At 57.7% G+C, this 22169-nt stretch overlaps 2 protein-coding genes across 6 annotated transcripts; one reads left to right on the top strand and one right to left on the bottom strand.

The window, feature by feature from the left end:
* Positions 1-1110: 1110 nt before the first annotated feature.
* PHOSPHO1 (phosphoethanolamine/phosphocholine phosphatase 1) lies at positions 1111-17829 on the bottom strand. 5 transcript variants are annotated; one of them, XM_075171467.1, is made up of 4 exons: positions 17286-17829; positions 2778-2936; positions 1637-1726; positions 1111-1236 (listed from the first exon to the last, which is right to left on the bottom strand). In XM_075171467.1, the coding sequence occupies exons 1-4, from the start codon at positions 17574-17576 to the stop codon at positions 1111-1113; spliced, it is 666 nt and encodes a 221-aa protein (XP_075027568.1). In that variant the 5' UTR covers positions 17577-17829. The 5 variants fall into 5 exon arrangements, with proteins under 5 accessions (XP_075027568.1, XP_075027565.1, XP_075027566.1 ...); XM_075171464.1 differs by lacking the exons at positions 1111-1236; positions 1637-1726; positions 2778-2936 and adding exons at positions 9641-11711; positions 12557-12673; positions 15185-15287 and having other exon boundaries at positions 17286-17396; XM_075171465.1 differs by lacking the exons at positions 1111-1236; positions 1637-1726; positions 2778-2936; positions 17286-17829 and adding exons at positions 9641-11711; positions 12557-12673; positions 15185-15287; positions 15986-16193.
* ABI3 (ABI family member 3) lies at positions 3482-9652 on the top strand. Its single transcript, XM_075171462.1, has 8 exons — positions 3482-4344; positions 5499-5666; positions 6501-6677; positions 7320-7402; positions 7573-7668; positions 8068-8243; positions 8366-8491; positions 8722-9652. Exons 1-8 carry the CDS (start codon positions 4228-4230, stop codon positions 8880-8882), a joined length of 1104 nt encoding a protein of 367 aa, XP_075027563.1. The 5' UTR covers positions 3482-4227; the 3' UTR covers positions 8883-9652.
* Positions 17830-22169: the final 4340 nt, after the last annotated feature.

Raw genomic sequence — 22169 nt, 5'->3', positions numbered from 1 at the left:
CACCCTACTGAACTGGGAAGCAGGCTGTGCTCAGCTGCTGTGCTTTTTCTATCAAGCAGGGGATGAAATTTGTCCTAGAAAAAGGCTGCCCTTGAGAGCGGGAGGATCATGGCCTGGCATTGCTAGCTTAGGGCTTGGCGAGTCCTGTCTCGCTCCAAGGAGCTGCTGCCCCCCCAAGTCATCCCCGTCACTGATGGGGCACGGTGGGACGAGACTTTGCAGCCCCTCTGCCCGTACGGGGCCTGGCAGCGCGGCTGCAGCAGCGGAGGGGGGGTGATGGCGAAGCAGAGGCAGCACTTGGAGCCACCACGGTCGCAGGCAGGACCTGACAGCCCTGGGCTTGCCAGGGAGTTTCCAGGGGAGGAAGCGAGACCAAAAGGCGGAGTGAGGGTTTGAACAAGCTGCCTGGGGCCTCGCTCCTACCCTGTGTTGGGTGAAGCCCACCCAGATCTGCTCTGGCCATCCCCTGGCTCTTGATGCAAGGTGCGTGGTGGGTGCGAGCCGTGGGCTGTAGGAGCGGTGGGCAGCGGTGGTCACCGGCTGGGGGGATGTCTAGGAATAAAGAGAATAAAGCTTCAGACCCCTGGAAGCCTCAAAACAGTGGGGTGGGTATTGCCCTTCTGTGCCAGATGGGGAAACTGAGGCACTGAGAGGAAGAGACTTGAGCAAGGTGCTGCTGGGAGGCTTTTCTGCAGCAATCGGGGGCTCGGCTGCGGGGTTGGGCTGCTTGGAGAAGTCTGAGACCAGACACAGTTCTGCAGTTTCATTAAAGCTCAGTTTGCTGCTGGCTGCTAAAAATGCAGAAGTTTTGCTTGCAGGAAACCAAATGTAAATCAGCCGTGAGAGCACAAAAGCAGACGCTGCGCTGGCTGCTGAACCTCATCTCCGGTGGCAGTGGGGTAATTTTTTTTCTTTTTTTTTCTTTTTTTTTTTTTTTTCCCTTTTTTCTCCCGCTTTTTTTTTTTTCCTCTTTTGCCATCCTTTAGATGTGCTACGCTTTGGTTTCTTTTCTCCCCAGTGCAGAGGTCATACTACAGGGAAAGCAGGTTTCTGACAGTCTTGGCTTGCACATGGGAACATCCCTCTGCCCGGTGGTGACAGCAGCAGGGGTCAGCTTATTGTACAGCCGCCCTTCTCCTTAAAGGGGTTCTTGTCTTCGGGGATTCCTTTCAGCAGCGGGTCCTCGCCCGCCATGGACTCGATGTACTCCTTGATCTCTTTGCCGGTCTTGGAGACCTGCCAAGGAAGGAGATGCTCTGCGTGGGTTACGGGAACGAACCCTCACTGCAGAGCTGCGCTCCCGCTCGTCGGCTGCCTACGAACCCCTTCGTGCAGCCGGGAGAGGGGAACCGTGGCCATGAACGTCCCACCCAGCCTGGGGTGTCCCCGAGAGCATCCCCGGGGTGCGACGGGCACCTCGCTGCGCGCGGGGCTGCGGTTCCCAGGCTCTGGGATGTGGGGCTGAGCCCGAGGGGCATGGTTGCCTCCAGGGGGGAGGTGTGAATGCACATGCTTCTGCCTGTATTTGAGGTTTAATTTCAGGGGTTGTGGGGTTTTTTTTTTCCCTTTGCAGCACGATCAGGTCAGGAAGTTACCCCAGGGAAGGGCCCCTTTGCGTTTTAGGTGAAAAACTCACCATTTGCCTCTCGTTCTTCACCTCCTTCTTCAGCTGATCCAGCTCCATCTTCAGCAGCTCCTTCTCTGTCATGTCCTGAGCCATTTTGCCCTGTAACCACAGGGAAACGGCGCATTATTAGATAGAGGTGGGCTTCTCCTAAGGCACTTTAGGATTAATGCTTTGGCCCTAATAGTATTGCAAACGTTGCTAATGTCTCAGCTACCCCCATGGCGAGACATGGGCTGATGCTAAAAAAAAAAACAACCCCGAGGCAGGGGGCACCTTTCAGAACCCTTCTTGTAACATCTACTGTAACCAGATTTTCGTTTGCTTGTTCTCAGCCGGCGCATCGAGCAACAGATGCAGTCTGAGGGCAGCGGAGGAGGATCCAGCCTGGTTTTTAAAGAGGTCTTTGCTAGCACAGGGGCTGTTTCCCCGAGACATGAGGTGGCCAGTTCAGCGGGGCCGGCTGAGCCCGCAGAAAAGCCGCTGCCTCGGGGCTGTTGGAGCAGCAGCCTCGTAGGAGAACCTGGATGCCCAGATCTGCAGACTAGGCTTTCCTGATCTGTGTCCTGTGCCTGGGCGAGAGCATCTTTGCAGCTTTTCTAAGGAACTAAACATTTTATTTATTTTCTTCTCTCCCCTCCTTATGCCCACCCCCCAGGTAGGTGCTAACATGGATTGAGGCCCCTTCATTGCTGTGAACTCGGCTATTTGCACGCAGAGGCGTTGCTTGCTGCGACAGAAGGATTTTGGGGCCGTGTGGGTTGGAAAAGCCCAGCTCTTGTTTCACGAAAGCCCATCCCAGGGTTATGTGAGATTCCCGCACAGCTGGCCTGCGCTGCTGAGATCTGTTCCCGTGTTTAAACTCGGGTTTGAAAGCCTGGCCCCAACCTTTTAAATAATAGAAAAAGTAAAGGTGATTAAGCTGAAACATGCCTCGGCCCTGCTTTGGAAGGCATGAAACTTGTGTGCCCTGGACCCCGCTGGTTTTCTGCTCTCCCCATCGAAGCCCTCCGCGCACAGCCGGCCCCGGCAGATGCTTGTGCGGAGCCAAAAGCCACAGCACAGCCGTGCTCCCAACCCACGGAGGAGGTGGCTCCCAAACCGCCTGGACCCCACGATACCATTTGTACCTGGAGGGAGCAAAGCCGCTTACCTCCGGGGACGAGGGGCTGCCTCTCTCAGCGACGGAGACGTTCAGAGATCCATCCGAGAGGAGACGCCGTCGACTGGACCCTCGCTCTCCTGATCCAGGCTTGAAGACTCCTTCAGCTCTCTGGGAGGGTAGCGGGGAGCAGATGTCTTGGTCCTTAAGCTGATAATAGACTCAAGCAAATAAGCTGGTCAGGTGTTGGGCATTAGCCTGAAAGCCCCGGGGTAATCGGGGGGGGGGGGCTGTGGTGAGGGTGAGGATGGGGGAGGAAGGGTGGGGTGGAAAAGTGCTTTATGGGGTGGGTGACTGGGGCAACTGGGAAGCCCTTGAGCCCCTGGCATGGGTATCTGGATCCTGCCCTGGCTGGGACATCAGGACTGTCCTCTGTGGGAATCGGAGCAGCTTTCATGGAGTTTAGGAGGGGATGGAGAGGTGGGGAGCTGGGGCGAGGGGACCTCGGGGGCTGACGCAGCCTCGTCGGGGGCCGGGAGCAGCTCTTGGTCCTTCGGGGTGTGAGGAGCTGGGCCCGGAGGAATTTCCTCTTTTCCCTCGTCCTTGTGCTGGTGGGGCCGCGGGCTCAGGAAGGGCCAAGCCCTAACGTGGGTTTTGCTCCTGTCTGGCTGGTGCAAAGCCGCTGGGGCTGAGGACAGAGCCAGGGAGGCCCCGAGGAAGCGCCTGCGGGCGGAGGAGAGCGGGGAGGGGGATTTCCAAGCACCGGGGAAGTGGGAATTTCCTGCCCTCCACACAGGCTCACCCGCGGGGATGTGAAACGTTAGCAAAGCACGGAGAAGGACACGCCGTCCGGACGAGGGAAGGACAAGGACGCTTGTCACATCCCTCTGTGCCCTGAGCTGAGCGAGGTGCGGGTGACCGGGGCGATGCCATGCGGGGTGCGGGGCTTTTCCAGGGAGGAGGACCTGGCAGCCGAAGTGCTGCCCTTGCCTGTATCCCTTCCCTGGCTGATAAAGGCGAAGGGAAGGGACCCTCCCTGGATGCGACCAAGCCAGGCGCAGCCCCCACCCACTGGGAGGGCTCATGGAGGGCGGGCGCAGGTGGCAGAGATGGGGGCCGGGATGTTTTTCGGTCGCTCGCCCCCACCCTGCACCGCCGGTTCCTCCGTGACTCACATCCTTCACCACGGCGGCCGCTCTCATCCCCTGCCCCAGTGGGGTGACGACCAGCCGTGGCCGGGGGCTACCCCCCAACACGTCCCCAGTGGGGTTAGGGCCACCACGCTGGCTTCCTCCCCACTGGCCCCCCACCTTTCCTCGCTGCCCCCGGCTCTCCTGAGGGTCACGATGTGAAGGTGGCCGGGGCGGGCTCCACGCCTGCGGGGTGTCCCCTGGGGGACGGGGACACGGCGGCGCCCGCGGGCCCTGCGTCAGCATCGCCACGAGCTTCAAAACCCGGCGCTGAGGCGGCCGGGGAGGAAGTGGGAGCCGAGCCCAGCACCATGTCGGAGCTGGAGCAGCTGCAGCAGCGCGACATCCCTGCGGGCCGGCAGGTCCTGCGCGACCACCACTGCAACCTCCGCAGGGTCGCCGACTACTGCGAGAGCAACTACCTGCAGGTGAGGGGGACGGGGGCAGCTGGGGACGTGGCGGGACGAGCTGCAGCTTTGGGGCTGGGCATGATGCTGGAGACAGCCGGGAGCCCTGGCGGGACGGTGGTCGCAGAGGGGTGGCTGGCGGGTGACGGCGAAGGCTCTGCCCTTGGGACGGGAGCCTGAGCATCCCTGTTAGCTCCCTCCCGAGCATTGCATGTCGCTGTTTGTATTTTTTTCTTTTCTCGTGCCTCAGTTTCCCCTCTTGCTCCACAACAGCTTTTCTGCTCAGCTCTCTGGGTGGGGTTTGGGACGAAGGGAGAGTCCTCCGAGGATTTGGTGCCTCCGGAGAAGCCCTGGGAGGGGACCAGGGACACCAGCCCCGCCTGGGCTGTCCCCAAGCTGTCCCCAGGGTTTCGGAGGTGCCTCCTGGCAGGGCAGAGGCGAGCTGGGTGCCGGCACATGCAGAGCAAGTGTGAAGCTCTGCAGCCTTCAGTGTTCCTCTTCCTCCTCCTCCTCTCTGCCTGGCCCCCCTGTGACCTGCTGAGGGAAGGAGGGGGCAGGAGTTTTTGGGATGAAATAAGAGAAAAAAGAGTTCTGGCCCTGTTTGCTGGAGAGGGTGTCTTGGCCAGGGGGGTCTCTGGGTGCTTTGCAGAGCCCATCTTGGTGGCCTTGCTCGCCCGTGCCGGACCCCAAGGCTGCTGCCAAGGGGCTGGCGGTGGCCGACCCACTGGAGCGGAGCTGAAGGGGAAACGTGCTGAACTACGCAGGGAACCGAGACACCATCCCCAGCACGGCTGGTGGCGTGGCTGGCTGGTGGCGTGGCTGGCTGGTGGCGTGGCTGGCTGGCCCACGCGTGGCTGGCTGGTGGCGTGGCTGGCTGGTGGTGTGGCTGGCTGTCCCCAAGGGTGGCAGGAGGCTGAGCCGGGCACTCGGCTCCGGCGCCTGCCGAAAAGGCAGCATCCCGGGGCGGAATGACGGTGAATCCCCCGTGCCGGAAAAGCCGAGCGCCGCTGCCTGCCGGGTGTCCGGGTGTCCCGCCGGCGGAGCCGGAGGAAGTTTGATGCATTTGGAAAGCAGAAGGAAGCATCTTTGCTACCGTGTGACTCCGGCGTGAAGACGGAGGGCAGCGGTGGCCGCCCGGGGTGGGCTCGTCCCACCGGCTGGGTTTTCCTCTCCAGGCGAGCGACAAGCGGAAGGCGCTGGAGGAGACGATGGCGCTGAGCACGCAGTCCCTGGCCAGCGTGACCTACCAGGTCAGCAGCCTGGCCACCGCCTTCCTCCGGCTGCTGGACCTGCAGGCGGCCGAGCTGCGGAAGGTGGAGGCCGACGTCGGCTGCGTGGCCCAGGTGGGACCGTCCTCCGGTGCTGGTGCATTTTGGGGTTTGGGTCCTGAGAAGGGGCTGGGCTCTGGGAAAGGGGGTTTGGGCAGCTCGAAGGGGCTGAAGACCCTCCTTCCCCACGGCTTGAAGAGCCCGCCAGCCCCCGTAGCATCACCTTGCAGTGGAAATGCAAGACCTTGGGTGGTGGTGGGAGTCATTCAACACGTCATGGGGGGATGAGTCCACCTGGGGCTGGGAAACTGGTCTGCGGGGTGTTCTCCCAGTCTGGGCACTTGCAAATCCCAGTGGAGGGGACCGTAGGAACTGCCCGGGAAACCTCAGAGGAGCCCAAGTGGAGTGATGGGGCTCAGAGTGTTGGCTTGGCTGCACCACTGTCCCCTTGCTGGGGCCTGGCCTCGCCCTCCCAGAGCTTGGGGACACCGATGCGGAGTCCCGTAGCCACCCACCCTCTTCCCGGCACTTGGAAGCCGCCTGGAGCCCTTCCAGCCATGGGAGGAGAAGGGACCCCGTGGTCACGCTGGAAGCAGCAGGAAAACAACTTACGGGTGGCCGAGGCTCATGCACCCCCCGGCCACTGCCCTGTCCCCCTGTCCCCTGCTTTAGGAAGGGCCAGATCCGCTGTGGTGGCATCAAGGGCATCGCTCGCTCTGCTGTGATGGAGCAGAGCAGGACCTGCCCCTGCGACCTTGGCCAGGCTGGGGGGTTCAGGCTCAATCCTGATCCTTCCCTGCGACCCCTTCCCTTACAGGCAGGGAGACGGGGCTGGGAAGGGTGGTGGGACTTGGAGGTGGCAGCAGGAGAACCCGGGATGGGACGGTGGGGACAGTGTCATCTCCGCAGAGGGTTGACATGCACAAGGAGAAGGTGTCTCGCCGGGAGATCGGCTCGTTGACCGTCAGCAAGAGGTTCCCGTCCTACCAGAAGATCGTGTCCCCCCCCAGCCCGCCCTGCCTGGAGCCCTACTACAGGAAACCCCTCAACTTCAGCGTCCTGGACGACATCGGCCACGGCATAAAGGTCAGCCCAGGGCTAGGAGGAGGTCCCCCAGGGGTGAGGGGGCTTGGATGGGCTTTTTCGGTCCCCAGCGTTGCACTGATGGGTGCACAGGTGGGCTCAAACCCCTCCTCGATGGAGAAGCGGGGTCTGTCCATGCCCCACAGCCCATTCTGGGACTCATCCCGCTGGGGCTCGGTGGTCCCAGCTTGGGGAGGGGTGACACGGTCCAATACAGCAAAGGGAAACTGAGGCACACAACGCTCAGCAAAGGCTGTCAGCGCCGCTGGGGCCGGTGCTGAGCCGCGATGCTCTTACCCCCACAGTGCCTTTCCCAGCACCAAAACCGCCCACGCAGGAAGGTGCCTGTGGTGGGGGGGGTCCGGCAGCCTCGCAGGCGCGAGCCCCCGGCGAAGCCACCGCAGGGCTGGAGGGGAAGTGGTGGCTGCGGTTCCCACGGTGGCGGGCGCCTTTCGGTCGCCTCCGCATCTCAGCGCCGGCGGCTCCTTCCGCTCGGGTGCTCCCGTCAGCGGGGGGGTGCAGGAGAGGGCTCAGGGTGCTGCCGCCCATGGCGGGGGGGTCGCAGCCCTCTGGGGTGCAATGAGTTTGTGGGGCAGCTGCGGCTGCCCTCACCCATCGCGTCTCTGTGTCTCCCTGTGCCCGCAGGACCACAGCACCCAGCTGTCCCGCACGGGCACCCTGGCTCGGAAGGGGATCAAGTCGGCGGCGCAGGCTGCAGGCACCCTGGGGTGAGGCTGCGGGTGGGGATGGGTGCAGCGGCTTTGCTTTTCTGCGTCACCGAGCGGGTGACGATGGCAGGGACAGAGCCATGGTGCACCATGGGGTGCACCCATCAGGGTCCCATCCCTGTGCCGAGCCGCCGGCGGGACTGGGGGGTCAGCGGCTGCTCTGCCCGCAGGAGAAGCACCCGCGTCCCCGAGCCCATCCAGCCACCCGTGGTTCCCGAGGGCAAGCTCTCCGCGGCCTCCTCCACCTCCTCGCTGATATCTGTCAGGTACCGGCGCTGCCCGGGGGGTCGGGAGGGCCTGGGGGGGTCGGGAGAGCCCGAGGCAGCCACCGTCACCCCGCTGCTCGGGGGAGGTTCTGCTGCAAAGGGGTTTTGATGAAAAATACAGGTTTTGGGAGCGGGAGATTCGCTGCCCTGGGCAGTGCTTATTTCTAGAGGAAAATCCCATTACGGAGAAGGTACCCGATGGGGAAACTGAGGCACAGAGCGGGGAAAGGGCTTGTATGGGGTATACACACAGATGCCGGGGTACCCTGCCCACAGTGACTGCAGCAAGTGGCACCCCGTTCTGGCATGGGGCAAGTGTCTGTGTTCAAAGAGGGGGGGGCAGAGCCAGCCCCCCAGCCTGCCCCCCCCCCCCCAACACCGCCACTCCTCCACCCTCAGCTCGAGCGGAGCCCCGGCAGCCCCCGGTGAAGGCATCCCCGCACCGCCGCCGCTCCCCTCCCTGCCGGGGCCATCCCCACCGCCTGCGGCTGCCGTCCCACCGCCCCCACCTCTCCCCAGGGACCTGCCACCGCCGGGGGACCTGGCCGTGTCCCCGCCGGACCTCATGTCCCCCCGTGAGTGCTCGGTGGTCCAGGGATGCTCAGCATGGGGGGTTAGCGGGGAGGTGGGGGCTGCATGTGGCCTCTGCTCCCCATGGAGCCCTTCACCCCCCATTGATTTTGTGGGGGTTTTGCAGCCCCCGTTGACCTCGAGCTGCCGCCGCCACCACCGTCAGCTTTGCCCGACTTTGAGGATTTGGCCCCACCGCCACCGCCCGCCGCAGAAGATCCCCCTTGGGTCCCGGAGAGCTACCTGGAGAAAGGTACGGTGGATCCCCAGATCCCCCCCGATCTCTTTGCCCTGGTGCTTTTGGTTGAGCCCCCGCCCACAACCACGGCACTGAGGGGCCAACTCTGCCCTGGCATTGCCCGGGGCTGGGATGGCGAGCGACGCCGTGGTCTGCTCACGTCCCCCCTCCCGCCCTTCCCGGCGGTGGCCTGTCCCCTGCGGTGGCCTTGCCGGGCTCCATGGCCCCTCTCCCTCCTCTCGCAGTGGTGGCCCTCTACCCCTACACGCGGCAGAAGGACAACGAGCTCTCCTTCCAGCCCGGCGCCCTCCTCTTCGTCACGCGGCGGTACTCGGACGGCTGGTGCGAGGGCCTCATGGGCGAGGAAGCGGGTTTCTTCCCCGGCAATTACGTGGAGCCCTTCTGAGCACCGAGGGCAGGCAGCCCCCCCCCCCCCTTGCATCCCCCACCCCGGATCACCCACCCGGATCGGCCGCATCCTGCTCCTGCGGGGACAGGGCTGCGCTTCGCCTTTGCATTTTGGCTTTGCACAGCTGGGGTTTTGCACAGCTCAGCCCTCGCGTGGGCAGCCAGAGCGGGTGCACCGCTGCACCCTGGCAGCCTCCAGCACCCAGAGCATCCCCCTGCCCGGCCCCTCTCCCATCTTCCTTTTCTTTATGTGTTTAAAGACAGCAGCGCTGGCTGCTGTTGATGCCGGGAAGGTCTAGCACCGGGAAGGTCTAGCACCGGGAAGGTCTAGCACCGGGACACCGCAGCTCTCAGCCGATGGGAACGCGGCGGGCAGCACGTCGGTCCCGTGGGCTGATGCCGGTGACGCTCCGGGCCCCGCAGGACCAAAGTGCAGATACAGGAGACGGGGCCGAGCGCCCGCAGGGACAAGGAGGAGAGCAGCACCCGGCTGTGGCCTCAGGGAACCTGCCCGCCGTCCCCATCCGCTTGAGATGCAGAGGGGGATGAGAAGGGCCCGATGCTCCACCAAAGGGGTCCCCACGGCATCGCTTGTAGCCTGGCCCCGCTCTGCTGCTCCCGGTCCAATGCTGTCCCCCCTCCACCAGCCCGAGGAAGAGAAACAACACGTACGTCCCACTCAGAGAGCCGTTTCACACCCAGGTTTATGTCCTGGATACAAACAACTTATGTATATCTGTAATATATAGATATATATCTATATACATATATATGTATTTTTTTAATTCCATGGCTTTAAGTTCCACACAGTTGAACAGGCTCCAGAGGAGGAAGAACAAAGAAGGGGGAAATGAAATAGAGGAGGAACAACTCAGGGCTGCTTTGGTTATTTCCTTACTGCTCAGGTTTGCTGTCAGGGTTTCTACGCTTTGGAGGAGCGACGAGCCACCCTCGGGGGCCGGTAAGGCTGTGGATAAATCCAGGAGAAGCCAACACCAGAGAGCAGCAAATACTGTAGGTCCCCCCTGCAGAGTGCAATTAGAAGGGGCAATTAATACTGCAGCAGGGCAAGGGGGCACGGGGAGGGGGGTTTGGTCTCCGGGACCCGATGCCAGAAGTGCTACAGCACCACACCTCCCCGGGGGAGGCTCAGCACCTCTCGACCAGGTCAGGAGGGAAATTCCACCCCCCGGGGTAAGAGGGGAGTCGATACGATCCAGCAAACACCAGCAGACAACCAGTAATGGCTCGGGGCGAGGAGGAACCTGTCCGCCCTGGGGACATGGGGGACGTTTTGCCCTGGAAGCAGAAGCAGGGGATGGAAGTGGAAGGCAAGGGCAGGTCCTCCTCCCCGCAGCGGGATGCAGTCACCGTGCCCGTGCCCTGGGCAAGTGGGTTTTTTTCCAAGATACCACCTTTCCAAAAGGTTTCCTGTTCCTCGTGTCATGTTTTTTTTCAGAGAATAAAGTCTCAAGGGACAATTAACTCCATCGCAAGGCTCAGCAGCTGAGCCAGGGGCTGCCCTGCCCAGGCAGGGTGCAGAGGGCAAGCACAAATTTCCCAGATTAAATTTCCAGTGGCCTCACGAAGAGGCAAGGAGCCCTCGAGCATCAGGTTCAAGGCAACAGCACGCAGCTCCTGGCGTGGCCGGCGGAGGTCGAGGGGGATGAAGGCAGGAGGAAGCATGTGCAGGGCCCAGCCCGCAGGGAGCCGGCTTCTGGTCTTTTACAAATTGCTCTTGTGAAGTCAAAAGGGAAAGGAAAAAAAAAAAAAAACCAACAAAAAAAAAATCACCATTAGTGTTGGCAAACACCCACGCTGGAGTAGATGTCCGAGCTGCATAGAGAAGGCTTCATCTCAACGTGGCAGGGGCAGGAGAAGGGGGGACCTAGAGAAAGTGCTTTAATCACCGGGGAGAAAGGAGCTTGGAGAGGAAAGGCAGGAAAGCAACCCAGGAGCGGGGGCTGAGCGAGCAGTGCCGATGAGCGTGGGGTACAGGGCGTGACCCCCCCAGGCTTCTCCCTTCCCAGCCGCTTATAGTGCGCAAGTCTCTTCTGAGCCACCCTCAGCACTTCTTCTTGAGGACCTCCTGGAGATAACGGGCGACCTCTGCAGCCGACTCCCAGGGGACGACAGTGGCCTGGAAGGCTCCAGGCTGCTTCTTCTCCATCTCTTGGGTCATCCGGTGCATGGGGTAGCCTTTCCGCGGGAAAGCCACATCAGCTGAAGTCAAAGTCACGGAAGGGCAGAAGTCATTGGCACCGTCTCCCACGTAGAAGACCCTCTCGAACTCCACCTCCTCCTGGGCTCTCTCCGCCAGGTACTCCGTTAGGATTTTGCGTTTGCACATGTTGGCCGGGCAGTCAAGGCACTTGTGGCTGTGGTAGGGCCCCAAGGTGAAGTACCCCCTCTTGTCAAAGCCGGATGGGTTGCTGAAGATCTTGCGGAAGAGGGAGTAGAAACCGGCTGCCCTCAGATTGCATTCGATGCCGAACATGTTGGCATCGGAGATGAGGATGATCTCGAAGAGCTCGTGGTTCTTGGAGAGGAACTGGAAGAGGTCCGGCATGCCGGGGGACAGGGGAATGTTCTCATAGACTGTCTTGAAGTCCCCCATCTTGACACCCTGATCCCCCATGTACGCCAGGACACGCTGCATGTACTCGTTGTAGAAGCCCTCGCGGAAGGTCTGTCGGATGTGCTCCGGAAGCGCCTGCCCCGGCGCCGCCCGGACGATGGAGTCATCGCTGTTCTCATTGATGATGGTCTCATCAAAATCGAAGATGAGGAGGTATTTGGGAGGCCGGGGGCTGGCCATACCAACACCCTGCGAGGTGGAAGGATAACGCCCAGCCGTTAGTTCAAAGCGCTTTGCTTCGGCCCTGGCACAGCAATGGTGGCAACCACAGCAGCAAGAGGCTGCCACCCCCGCAGAGCGATGCTCCTTGGCTACCTTACCCCCAGGCAGCTTATTAGCCCAGCTGGGCTTGGGGGGGGGGCTAATCCCCCCCTGACATACCTCAGCCCCAGCCCTAAAGCCTTTACCCTGCCTATAAAGAGATCATTTTGTCACCGCTAATCCCGTTCCTGCAGTCAAGGCGATCACTGTGCCGAGCTACCGCCGCGCACGTCCTCCCAAGGGACGCGGGGACAGCACGGGCCTCGGGGTGTTTTGTGCAGGGAGAGTCCCTGGGGCGGGGGGGGGGGGGTTTACCCCCAACCTGCTCCTGTCCCACCTCTGAAAAGGGGTTTGTGTCCCTGCAGACCCCTCTTGCTGCCAAGTCTGGCTCTTCCCGACAGAGGAAAAGATTTTGCAGGTTGATTTTTGCTCCATCACCTGAATGCAGTTTCCCCCTGGATTGGGCTCCGCCGGCTCCTGAAAAGCCTGGGATAACTCAGAGCCGCCTCCTGCCCTGCTCTAAAACCAAAATAAACCCACTTTGCCAACACGGTGCAAAGCCGGTGAGCCCCAGCCCAGCCTCCCGGTGCCCACCCGTTCCCCTCGGCTAAAGCCACGATGGCCCCAGCAGCACCCGCTCACCTCCCGGCTGCTCCCCTGCCGCCTGCGACCAAAGGTCTGCAGGATGGGGACCCGATTCCTGCTCCCTGACCCTGAGAAGAGAGGGGACAGCCCCGTTCAGAGAGGGTAAGACGGGTGAGAATGGCACTGACCTTAAACAGGCATGGCAGCCCGACGCCCTCACAGCACCTTTTCATTTTAAGACCATCACTCTGCAGGCAGCGCGTCGCTGAAGGCAGCGCTTAGGGCTTGCCGGGCTGCTCTCCTGGCTGCAAACCACAAAGAAGGGGGAGTCTGGTTAATGGCTTGGGTCTTCCCCGGCTGCCACCTTCGGGCACAGCACCAAACGGCACGGCACGGCCGGGTTCTACGTCCTGCAGCGAAGTCCCAAGCTCGGGACCTTTCGTACCAGGAACAGAGGAATTAGAGGAGTCTCCGGAGAGCAGGGTGAGCGGGCAGAGCCCGTTTAATGCTTCTGATCCCTCTTAATTCCTCTGAGCACCCGGGCTTTGCCGCACGTGAAAGCAGCCAGCAGAACGACTCGGCAATAAACCCCAGCAACACATGCCCTGTTCCAAAATTGCCCTGATTTTCTTCCAGTATAATTAGTTTTGGGGTGTTTCTTTAATGGACTAATTATCCTGGAATGAAACCAGGTGCCCAGGCAGCTCCGGTGAGGATGTGCCAGTCTGCTGCCCCAGAGCGAAGGCAGAGCCCAGGTCACGTCTCCTGAATTTTGCCGACCTCTTGTGGTCCACAGCGATCAAAGCAGAGCGATGGGAAACCTCAAAAAAACCAACTCGCAGCCAAACCGGGCTGGAAACTCAGCCGGATGGTTAGTGGGAGGAATAACACACTGGGAAATTTTAACTGGGCACCAGTAGCTTGGCTTAGCTGGGTCTAGGAGGATTTCAATGATTTTTTTGTCATCAGCATGACAACAGGAAGAGTTTTTCAGCTGAAGGTCTGGTTTGAAACCCAGCATCAAACTATTTTGAGCACAAATGCGATTCATGACTCTGCTAAAATAATAAACCACAACTGCAACTCAAAGGTGGCATACTGCAAAAGGAAGCGGACGCTCCAAATTAAACCCTGGGTTGAAATCTTGTAAAAGCGACTTTTTGTGAAACCTTCAAACCAAACCCTACTTATTTCTTTGCAGAAGCATCCAGCATATGCACCAAAAGCTGACGTTTATTTACAGACATCATTTGAAGCCAAATAATGCTACAGCCAGCCTGGGAGTGGGATTAGCCACCACGATTTTCAGGTCCAAACCAAAAGAAACAGAAAAAAAGACTCAACATGAAGGAGTAATTGTAATTTTTGTCATTCTATTCTAAAAAGCTGCCAGCGATGAGAAAATAATTTGGGTCTAAGCCTTAAGGAGACGTTGCGGTACGATGCAGCGGCACAGGGAAAGAGCCCTGGAACGGCTGGTTAGCCCCGTGGACACTGATATGGGTAGCTGTAAGGGACGACGTGGACACAGGGAGCTCACCCACCCCTCAAAAAGCTCTTCTAGGCTCAAGATTTTTGCATTTTGCAAAACAGGAAAGGCTGACAGCACACATCTTGAATTTCGGGCAGATTAGGTCAAACACAGACCTGAACAGCAACCTCCACGCAATCTATAGTCCCTTCAGCGCTTTTCAGCGGAGGTTCCCCAAACACCTTCCCCCTAGCCACCTCTCCTGAATTAACGTTTTGTAACGCACATAAAAAACTGACCTATGAGCTGGGGAAAAGCCAGTTTGGTCTCTTTTGGCTTATTTTAGCTCTGCTTCCTTCAAGACCAGCACGAGGTTGGAAGGAGCATCAGCCACCCTGGTCTGACGTTAACTTGTCCTCAGCGGAGCTCCCTGTGAGCTCTTGCCTCCCCTCCCCACCTCCCAGGCATCACTTTGCTCTCCCTGAAGCACCGTGGACACCAATAGCCCCAGGGGGGATAAATCCAGCCGTTCCCAAGAGCTGGAAAACCGAATCAGTTGCTCTGCCAGGCTCCTTGCCCCGGTGTCCCTGCTGCCACCGCTGCTGCCCAGAGCCTCTCCCGGCCCAGGGCTCTGAGCCAAGCGCCCTGACAGCAGCTTCCCCGTCGCGGGGGAGAAGAGAGGCCACCGGACCGTTTTCTATAGGATTTCTAAGGAAAACGATAATCCGTGAAGTCAGCTTGGACAATTGCTGTCCCCATCTACCAGGAGGAAATTGGAGCATCCCTGGCACGCTTCTGCAAGAGCCGCCTTCTGCTCTCAGCTGTCCCCAACACTGCTATTGCCTCTATCAAAATGTGCATTGCTTTTATGCAAAGCAGAAATTAAAATCTAAGCATTATTTAGTGAATAAAGGTCCGGGATGGGACTTCTCACCACCGGCCTCCGGGGGCTGTTGGGCAAATCACGTCCTTCCCCCACGTGCTGTTTTCCCCTTACAATACAGAAAAGGGAGATACCAGCGTTGGGAGCGACTCTTAATAAACCAGCGCTCGTCCTCTCCAGCTAAAGACAAGCAGGCTGAGCTGTGGGGTCTGGCAGCTGCCACCTCAAACCCCGACTCTGCCCCGCGCAGGAGGGGAGCGGAGATGAGAAAAAAATACTTAGCAAATCTCCCAGCCCTGAATTAGCCCGTTAAATCCAGCCAGGAGCCGGCGGTGCCCGTGGGCACACCGCTAGCGGCGTGGGATGGAGCAGCCGGCTCCATCCGGGGTAGGGAGAAACGAAATCCCTGCAGGACCGTGTCACCGCTCCCAGCAGAGCTATTTCTGCGCGGAGATGACTCACCCGGCGGCTGCTTCCCGGGAGCGCGTCCGTCCACCTTCTGCAAAAAAGGGACTCCCTCCAAAATAAAAGAAAAGCGGCCGCGCTTCCTAACATTATGCAAAGCCTGAATATTGAAACAGAAAATAAAACAGGTATTTGCTCATTAATTGCATCAAACGTAAAGGCTTAAACAAACTGAATTTGGGATGAGGGTCAAAATACGCCCAATAAAAGCGGTGAGCTGCCGGGCTCACCACGAGAACGATTTCCCAGGGTAGTTTATCCCCAAAATCTCGAAGTTTTCTTCCCCCCTGGCAACACCTCCAGCCATCCTCAGGGTCTTTCTGCCCTGAAGAGGTGCAGAGAGGAAAGGCTGGAGCCCAGCAATATTCGCCGCCCTCTCTATCTCCGCAGATCAGCTCTTGCTGCGCGTCCCACGGGACCGCTGCACCCCCCCGTGCGATTTAGGGATTAATCCCATAACGGGTTCAGCGCAGGACGAGCTGCACGGAGAGGAGCAGTGCTGCGCTACGCACCCATCCTTCTCCGCAGGATCAGGCCCTACGCGAGCCCCTGGCGCATCCGAGCGAGCATGGACAGGGATCAGCACCTAATTTCGGAGCTGAGAACTGCTGAGCCGCAAAAGCGAGCGGGCACCGGGGCACTTCCCAATTGCAGGCACAGTCCCTGGGCTGGTTTTAATCCCAATCCTGCTTTTGGCTGTTTTTAACATTTTTAACCTTAAAAAACCATTTGATGTTTCTGGTGCTTACAACATGTTTGGGTTTTTTTTTAATTTTAACTCAAAACCCAACCACTGACCTTTAGCAAACATGTTTGCCTACCCCTTAGGACTGTACTAAGGGCAAAACAAGAGGACAGAGTCCTGCTGCCCCAAAAGCAAAGGAGGGAAACCCCCCCTCTCCAGCACAGATATCGGCACCATCAGGCACATCATCGGCATCATGAGACAATTTCACCGCTCCTGGAATAAAACCCGACCTGCTCCCATCCCTGGCCAGCTCCACAGCTCCTGAAGCAGAAGCAAATGAGCAAATTAATACCAAATCACCCGACAGCAGAGCTCAGAGGGGTGTCTCAGCCAGCCCTGACCCCCTCCAGGCACTGAGGTGCCACCTCGCCCCTTCTTCTGCCCCACAGCTCCCGCTTCACCCCAAATCCCCGGGAAAGGGGTGAACGGGAACACCCTCGCTGGGGCCGGGGCTCGTCCTCCCTGCCCGCACGGCTGCGACGCCGCGGCCGGTCACCTCGGGTTATGGGGATGTTCCATTTTTTTTTTATGGTGTTTATTTTTTCTGCCGCCTGCCAGGAAGCCGCGGCGTTACCGCAGCCAAGGGCTCCCGCTGCGGCCATCGGGCCGGAGCTCTCTGCTCTGCAACAAAAAAACCCCACCAAACCCTGAAACAGGTGGTTTTGGCCCCAAAATGCGGCAGGCGGTGGGTGCCAGATTAGCGGCTGGTTTGCGGGAGTCCAAAACTGGATCCCAGATCCCGGATTCCTTCACCGCAGTGCCGATGCCGGACCCGCCGCTCGGCACACGCATCCCACGGCCTCTGGTCCTCCGGGGCACCGGTGCCGGTGTCAGCTCCCTGCGGCCGGTGGTGCCGGGACCCGCAGCGGCTGCTGCTGCTCCGATACCGGCACGCTCCAGCCCGCCACCCCACGGGGAGCGGGACCGGTGCCGACTCACGCACGGCGGCTCCTCGGGTCCTCCCGGTACCAGCGACAGCCGCAACGGGGCTGACTCATGCACGATCGGTGCTTGAAGGCTCCTGCCCGGTCGGCACCTCCCGGTAACGGCACCAGCCGCACCGGTCCTCCGAAAGTCCAACCGGGTGGGGACCCTCCGGTACCGGCACCAGGCATCCCGGTACCCGAAGGGTCGCACCGGATCGGCACCTCCCGGTACCGGCACCAGCCGCCCCGGCCAGCGGAGACCCCCACCGGGTGGGCACCTCCCGGTACCGCTGCCAGCCCTATCGGATCGGCATCTCCCGGTGCCGACACTCGGAGCCACAGAGCCTCCTGCCAGCTCGGCACCTCCCGGTACCGGCCACCCCGGTGCGGACTCACGCCTGATCAACCCCCGGAGCCTCCTTACCAGGTCGGAACCTCCCGGGAGCGCCCGGTCCGCCCCGGTGCCGGTGGGTGCGCAGGCAGCCCGGCGTCTCGGCCGTGAACGGGGCCCGGCCCCGGCGGCTCGGGAGCGCGGCGCAGGGGGTGCGCGGTCCGGTCCGGTCCGGTGCGGCGGGGCCGGCGCCGCTGCCGGGGCTGCCGCGAGCGCGGGCCCTTTAAAGCGACGCAAACGGAGCCGCGGCGCGGCTCCGCGGAACAACCGCAGTCCCCGCGCGTCACCGCCCGCACAGCCAATGGCAGCCGCGCCGGCGCGCATCAAAGGGGGCGGTACCTGCCAGAGCCACGCCCTCACCCCGCGGGGAGGGGGGAGCCGATAAGGGCGCTATTCCCCCCCCATGCCCTCCCCGCTCATACCGCGGTAGCGCAGCCCGTGGGGCCAGCGGCGCGGCTTTTCCTCCCAAAAGTTGCAAAATCGGCAAATAAGCAGCAAAACCCCTCCTAGAAATAGCCAATTTAACAATTTTGTAATTTAGACATTTAGGGGGGATTTTGCCCCAAAACAAGGTCAGGGGACTAAAAAAAAAAAAGGCAGAAATGCTCCCCAAAACACAACCCCGGGGGTCGGGGCCAGCTGCGCCTTTCCTCCTCTGGGGAAAGGAGCCTCACCGGGCACCCACCGGCCCCCGGGGACCCAGAGCCACCGGCCCCGGGCCGAGCTGCTGCCCGCAGCCGCGCGGGGGGGGAGCGGGGAGCCGAGGCTAATTTTGGGTGCTGGCTGTGCCCCGGGACACCGAATTGCAGGGTGCCCAGCCAGGCACACAAGCAGGGCAGCCCCAGCAAGCATATCCACACCCCAAAATACCCTCCTCGGCTCCGGGGTAGTGTTTAAGTGGTATCATGGTTTTGCAGGATGTCCAATTTGTACTGGAATTGCCTGCGATAAAAAAAACACATAAGGCCAGCTTGTTCAAAGGCTGGAGGCAGAGGGTGTGGGCAGGGAGGAGACGCAGCAGCGCGGCCTTAAAAACATGTAGTTAAGAGAGCACCAGAGGTTGGGTTTTGTCTTGCTTTTTAATTAAAAATGTCTAAGAATGGAAGGACGCAAACAAAATTCAAAAGGTCTGTGAAAACCACAGTTTTCTGCTCCCTACGTGGGCTGGACGAGGGCCGGCCGCCCCTGTGCCGGCTGCTCCAGGGAATGCCACGTTGTCCGAGCGCTCGAGCCGTAGCCCCCAACGCTCTAAAGTTTCCCCATTTCGGCAAAATTCAGTTCCAGCCCCAGCCAGGAGCAGAGCTCAAGAGCATTTCTGCAGCCAAACCGCTGCTATTCCGAGACCTTTCTTAACAGCCCTTGCTCCCAACTGCTAAAGGACACCGACCTTTACATACCGATAGCTGCCTGCAGTCACCGTCCTCTCCTGAGAAACAACGCTGGTTATCAAGGAAATATTTTATCGTCTATTTAGTCTGAGACATTCTGGCTTTTTGATGCAGAGCACACCCCGATTCCTCTGCACGTTCCCCCCCCTTTGGAGTTACACCAGCACAGGAGACCGCGTTCGAGCGATTTGTCAGTGGGTATAAGGCAAGTGGGAAACTCACAAAGGGCAAATTCTTCGCTGCCTTCTGTCTCCTTCCCACTGAAAGGCAGCAGGGCAAAGATCATTCCAGAAACATCACAGACGGAGGAGTTTGGCAAGGGTGATCCTGTATCCCAGTGATTTTCCACTGTTAAGAACCCCGGAGAGCAAGTGAGGACAGCGCTTTTCTGCATTGGGCTGACCTGGCTCCTGGCAACCCCTGAATAGACAGGCAACCCTCTTAGGAACACACGGATTCCCCACAATGGGTGTAACATCCCTGCGCTACAAGAAATACATGGATGCACACTTCTTTCCAAGTTTGTCCTCCTGTTTTTTCACCAACAAGTGGATTGCATCAGCACATAAGCAACTCTAAGCTCACAATGTCCATGCAGCTGTCTGTCTGTCTGTCCTGTCTCCCCCTTGCTTTAGTTCCATCCTGCAGCACACAAAAGAAGGGTTTAGACTCGTTCAGTAGCCCCCACAAAACCAATCTGGCCGCCTGTGTCAGACCTTGCGCTGGCGCCCATGATCTGCAATACATATTTTGGGGAAGCTCAAAGTAAAACTGAAGCTTTCCTTTACTCACAAGGGGAACTAATCCCTACGGCTCGGTCTTCAAGGCACACGGATAAGGAAACGGCAATTACAGTGAGTCACCTCATGCCACCTCCTCAACACAGTATTTTCTAACACACAGTATTTCTTTTATAGCAATAAATTTTTGGTGGCCAAATAATATTTATATGGTCAATATCACGAAAAACCTCAAGAACTAACAAACAACAAGACAGCATACTCCAGTCATTTCATTTCACCACGTGGGGTGACGTTCCCAGGCATCTCTTTCTGTGAGTCCCCCCCAGCTGGGACGCTCGACAAAGAAAGTGGCCAGCTTTGCTCAGTGCGGGCTACACCAGTCCGAGCCGAGGTCTCCCTAAGTTTCTCCTGTTGACATGGGCTTCAGTTTTGTATTTAATGCTAAAAGTCACTAAGGAAGAAACAAGGACTCGCTTGTTATGAGTGGTTAGGTCACCACCCATCAGGAGTCTAAGTATTTTATATGCTCTGTTCCATATAATGAGGAAACATAGGCAACAAGATAGGGCTTTTTATCAGGTGGGATAAGCTGCTGAAGTGGCACAGGAGACGCACAGATAATGCCGCCTATCTCCACACACTACAGGTCAGCGGTATCAGCCGCTCCGGCTGCTCTCACACCACCACGCCGGTGGTCAGAGCAAGATGATGCTCTCAATAACTGCAGCCCACTTTGTAAAACACATTGCACTCATTCAGCTGGAAATCCTATTCACATGGAAGTAAGTTCAATCTCTATCTGCTTTTTCATAAACCAAGCCTAAAAATCCTCCTACTCCTTGCCAGTCATCCAGTGTAACAACTGACATCAATCATCACAACGGTTTCTAAAGAGACTGACAGAGGTGACAAATCTCTCACTGCAGCCTCAAGTTGCTGAGCATATCTAGAAAACATTCGAGAACAAAACTCTCCGGGCTCTGTCCCAGTGCAATTCATAAACGAGCTCAGACAATTCTGGTGGCAAGAGCCACAATGGAGAGTCACTGCAACTGCAACACGGACTTAACAGTGGTCAGTTAGGGAAATACAACTTAAGCAGTGTGAAAATCTGAGGTAGCAGGCATATTAGCAATTCACTAGAAACAAGCTGCAAATTGGAAGTGTTTTCTAATTCAGTAAGTCACTTCATGCACAGATTCCAACATCGATACCGTCAGAGGAGCAAGCTGCCTTCCTTCATCCACTTCATCTGCTTCTTGGAGAAGCAGGCAGCGATCCGCTCCACTGCCATCTCCTGGCTAATCCTCCACAAACTGTTCCTCCTGCAGATCTGTCTCCTCCTCAACAGAAAGGACATTAAGATTAAAACGCAACCCTCTGGGGAATGATTTCTCTGTGGGATGGGAAAAGCCAAGAGCTATGACAGCAACATAACGTATCACAAGTTACATTAGCTTGAATTAATTTAAACCACTGAAGTTATCTTCTGTGACAATTTAACATTATTTCTGTATTTTTTTAAACAGTAGGCAGAGTGGATGGATTACTGTAATCAATAAAAATATATGCCTGAAATAAGTAAATTAAAATCCATGAGACACTGTATAATAAAATCCAGTTGTTTTCTGGTAGTAACAAACAGCTTACATTTTCACAGAACACGAGACAACATTTCAGGCCAAGTAGGAATTTTCCTATGAATTAACAACCCTAAATTACTAAAAATACGATTTCTAGAAGAAAGGGGCACAAACTCTAACTCTAGGTAAAGTAGTATATTCTGACACACTCCCTGGTTTCCTTGGTGATGGCTGATGAATCATTTTCCATTACAAACCTGCAACTAGAATGGGCAGTTAGATAACATGCTTCCTTGACGCTCTCATTTCTCAATGCACTGGTTCTCCTTCGAGCCCCTGGGAACTAGGTCATCGTGCAGCTAATATCAAATTCATCCTCTCTGTTGACATACGATGCATTTTCTTTTAGCACCCTCCAGAAACTGTTCTGTAAAAAGGAGGTGCAGGATACCTTAACCTGCTGAAATAACAGGGGTTACATAAGAATCAGAGCACAGTTACCAAACCAGAGTTTGAACAGGACGCAGGCATTAATTTTAAGCATCACAAGACCTTTGGACTATTAATGATATCTAAGGCTTAACAGAAAGCGGATACCTTCATGCTTGGGCTGTCTTGGAAGGAATCATTTTTCAGTCTGAACTAATTTTATGTATCATTATTCTGAGACACCTCCAGTTGACACACTGGCTATGTTCTGTTCCATGCTCAGCTTAAGCGATCAGAAACACATCGTGAGATGAGTAAGATTTCCCAATTGCTATTTTTTGCGTTCACGGCTTTTTGCCTGTATGTAGTAGCTTCAATATAACCACAAAGTAAGAGGTGACTGATTCTTATCTCCTTTATTATAATACATACTATTCACTGTCTGAAAAACCTTAGAGAGGAAATTATGTAGAAAATCTAAAAAGAACTGAAAAGGGAAATGGTGATCCTGTGGTTAGGGCAGTGGTCTGGATCAGAAATAACACAGAGCTCTGACCCCAGCTGTCACTCGCTTAGATAATGTCAGACAGGTCTCTCAGTTCCACATCTGCAGAACAGGGGTATTTACTCCTCTGACAGTCATACACTGAATTTAATCACATGGGCTGCTCAAGTAGACACACAAGGAACCACCACTGGAAACCCTTAAATAGTAAGTTCTCTTTTACAACAGTTCTTTTCTAATAAATCTCCTAGTTTTATCAAAGCTTATGG

The sequence above is a fragment of the Calonectris borealis genome, chromosome 22, assembly GCF_964195595.1.
Source record: "Calonectris borealis chromosome 22, bCalBor7.hap1.2, whole genome shotgun sequence".
In the NCBI taxonomy this organism is placed as follows: Eukaryota; Metazoa; Chordata; class Aves; order Procellariiformes; family Procellariidae; genus Calonectris; species Calonectris borealis.
The sequence above is the reverse complement of the archived record's forward strand: the minus strand, read 5'-3'. Positions and strand labels throughout refer to the sequence as shown.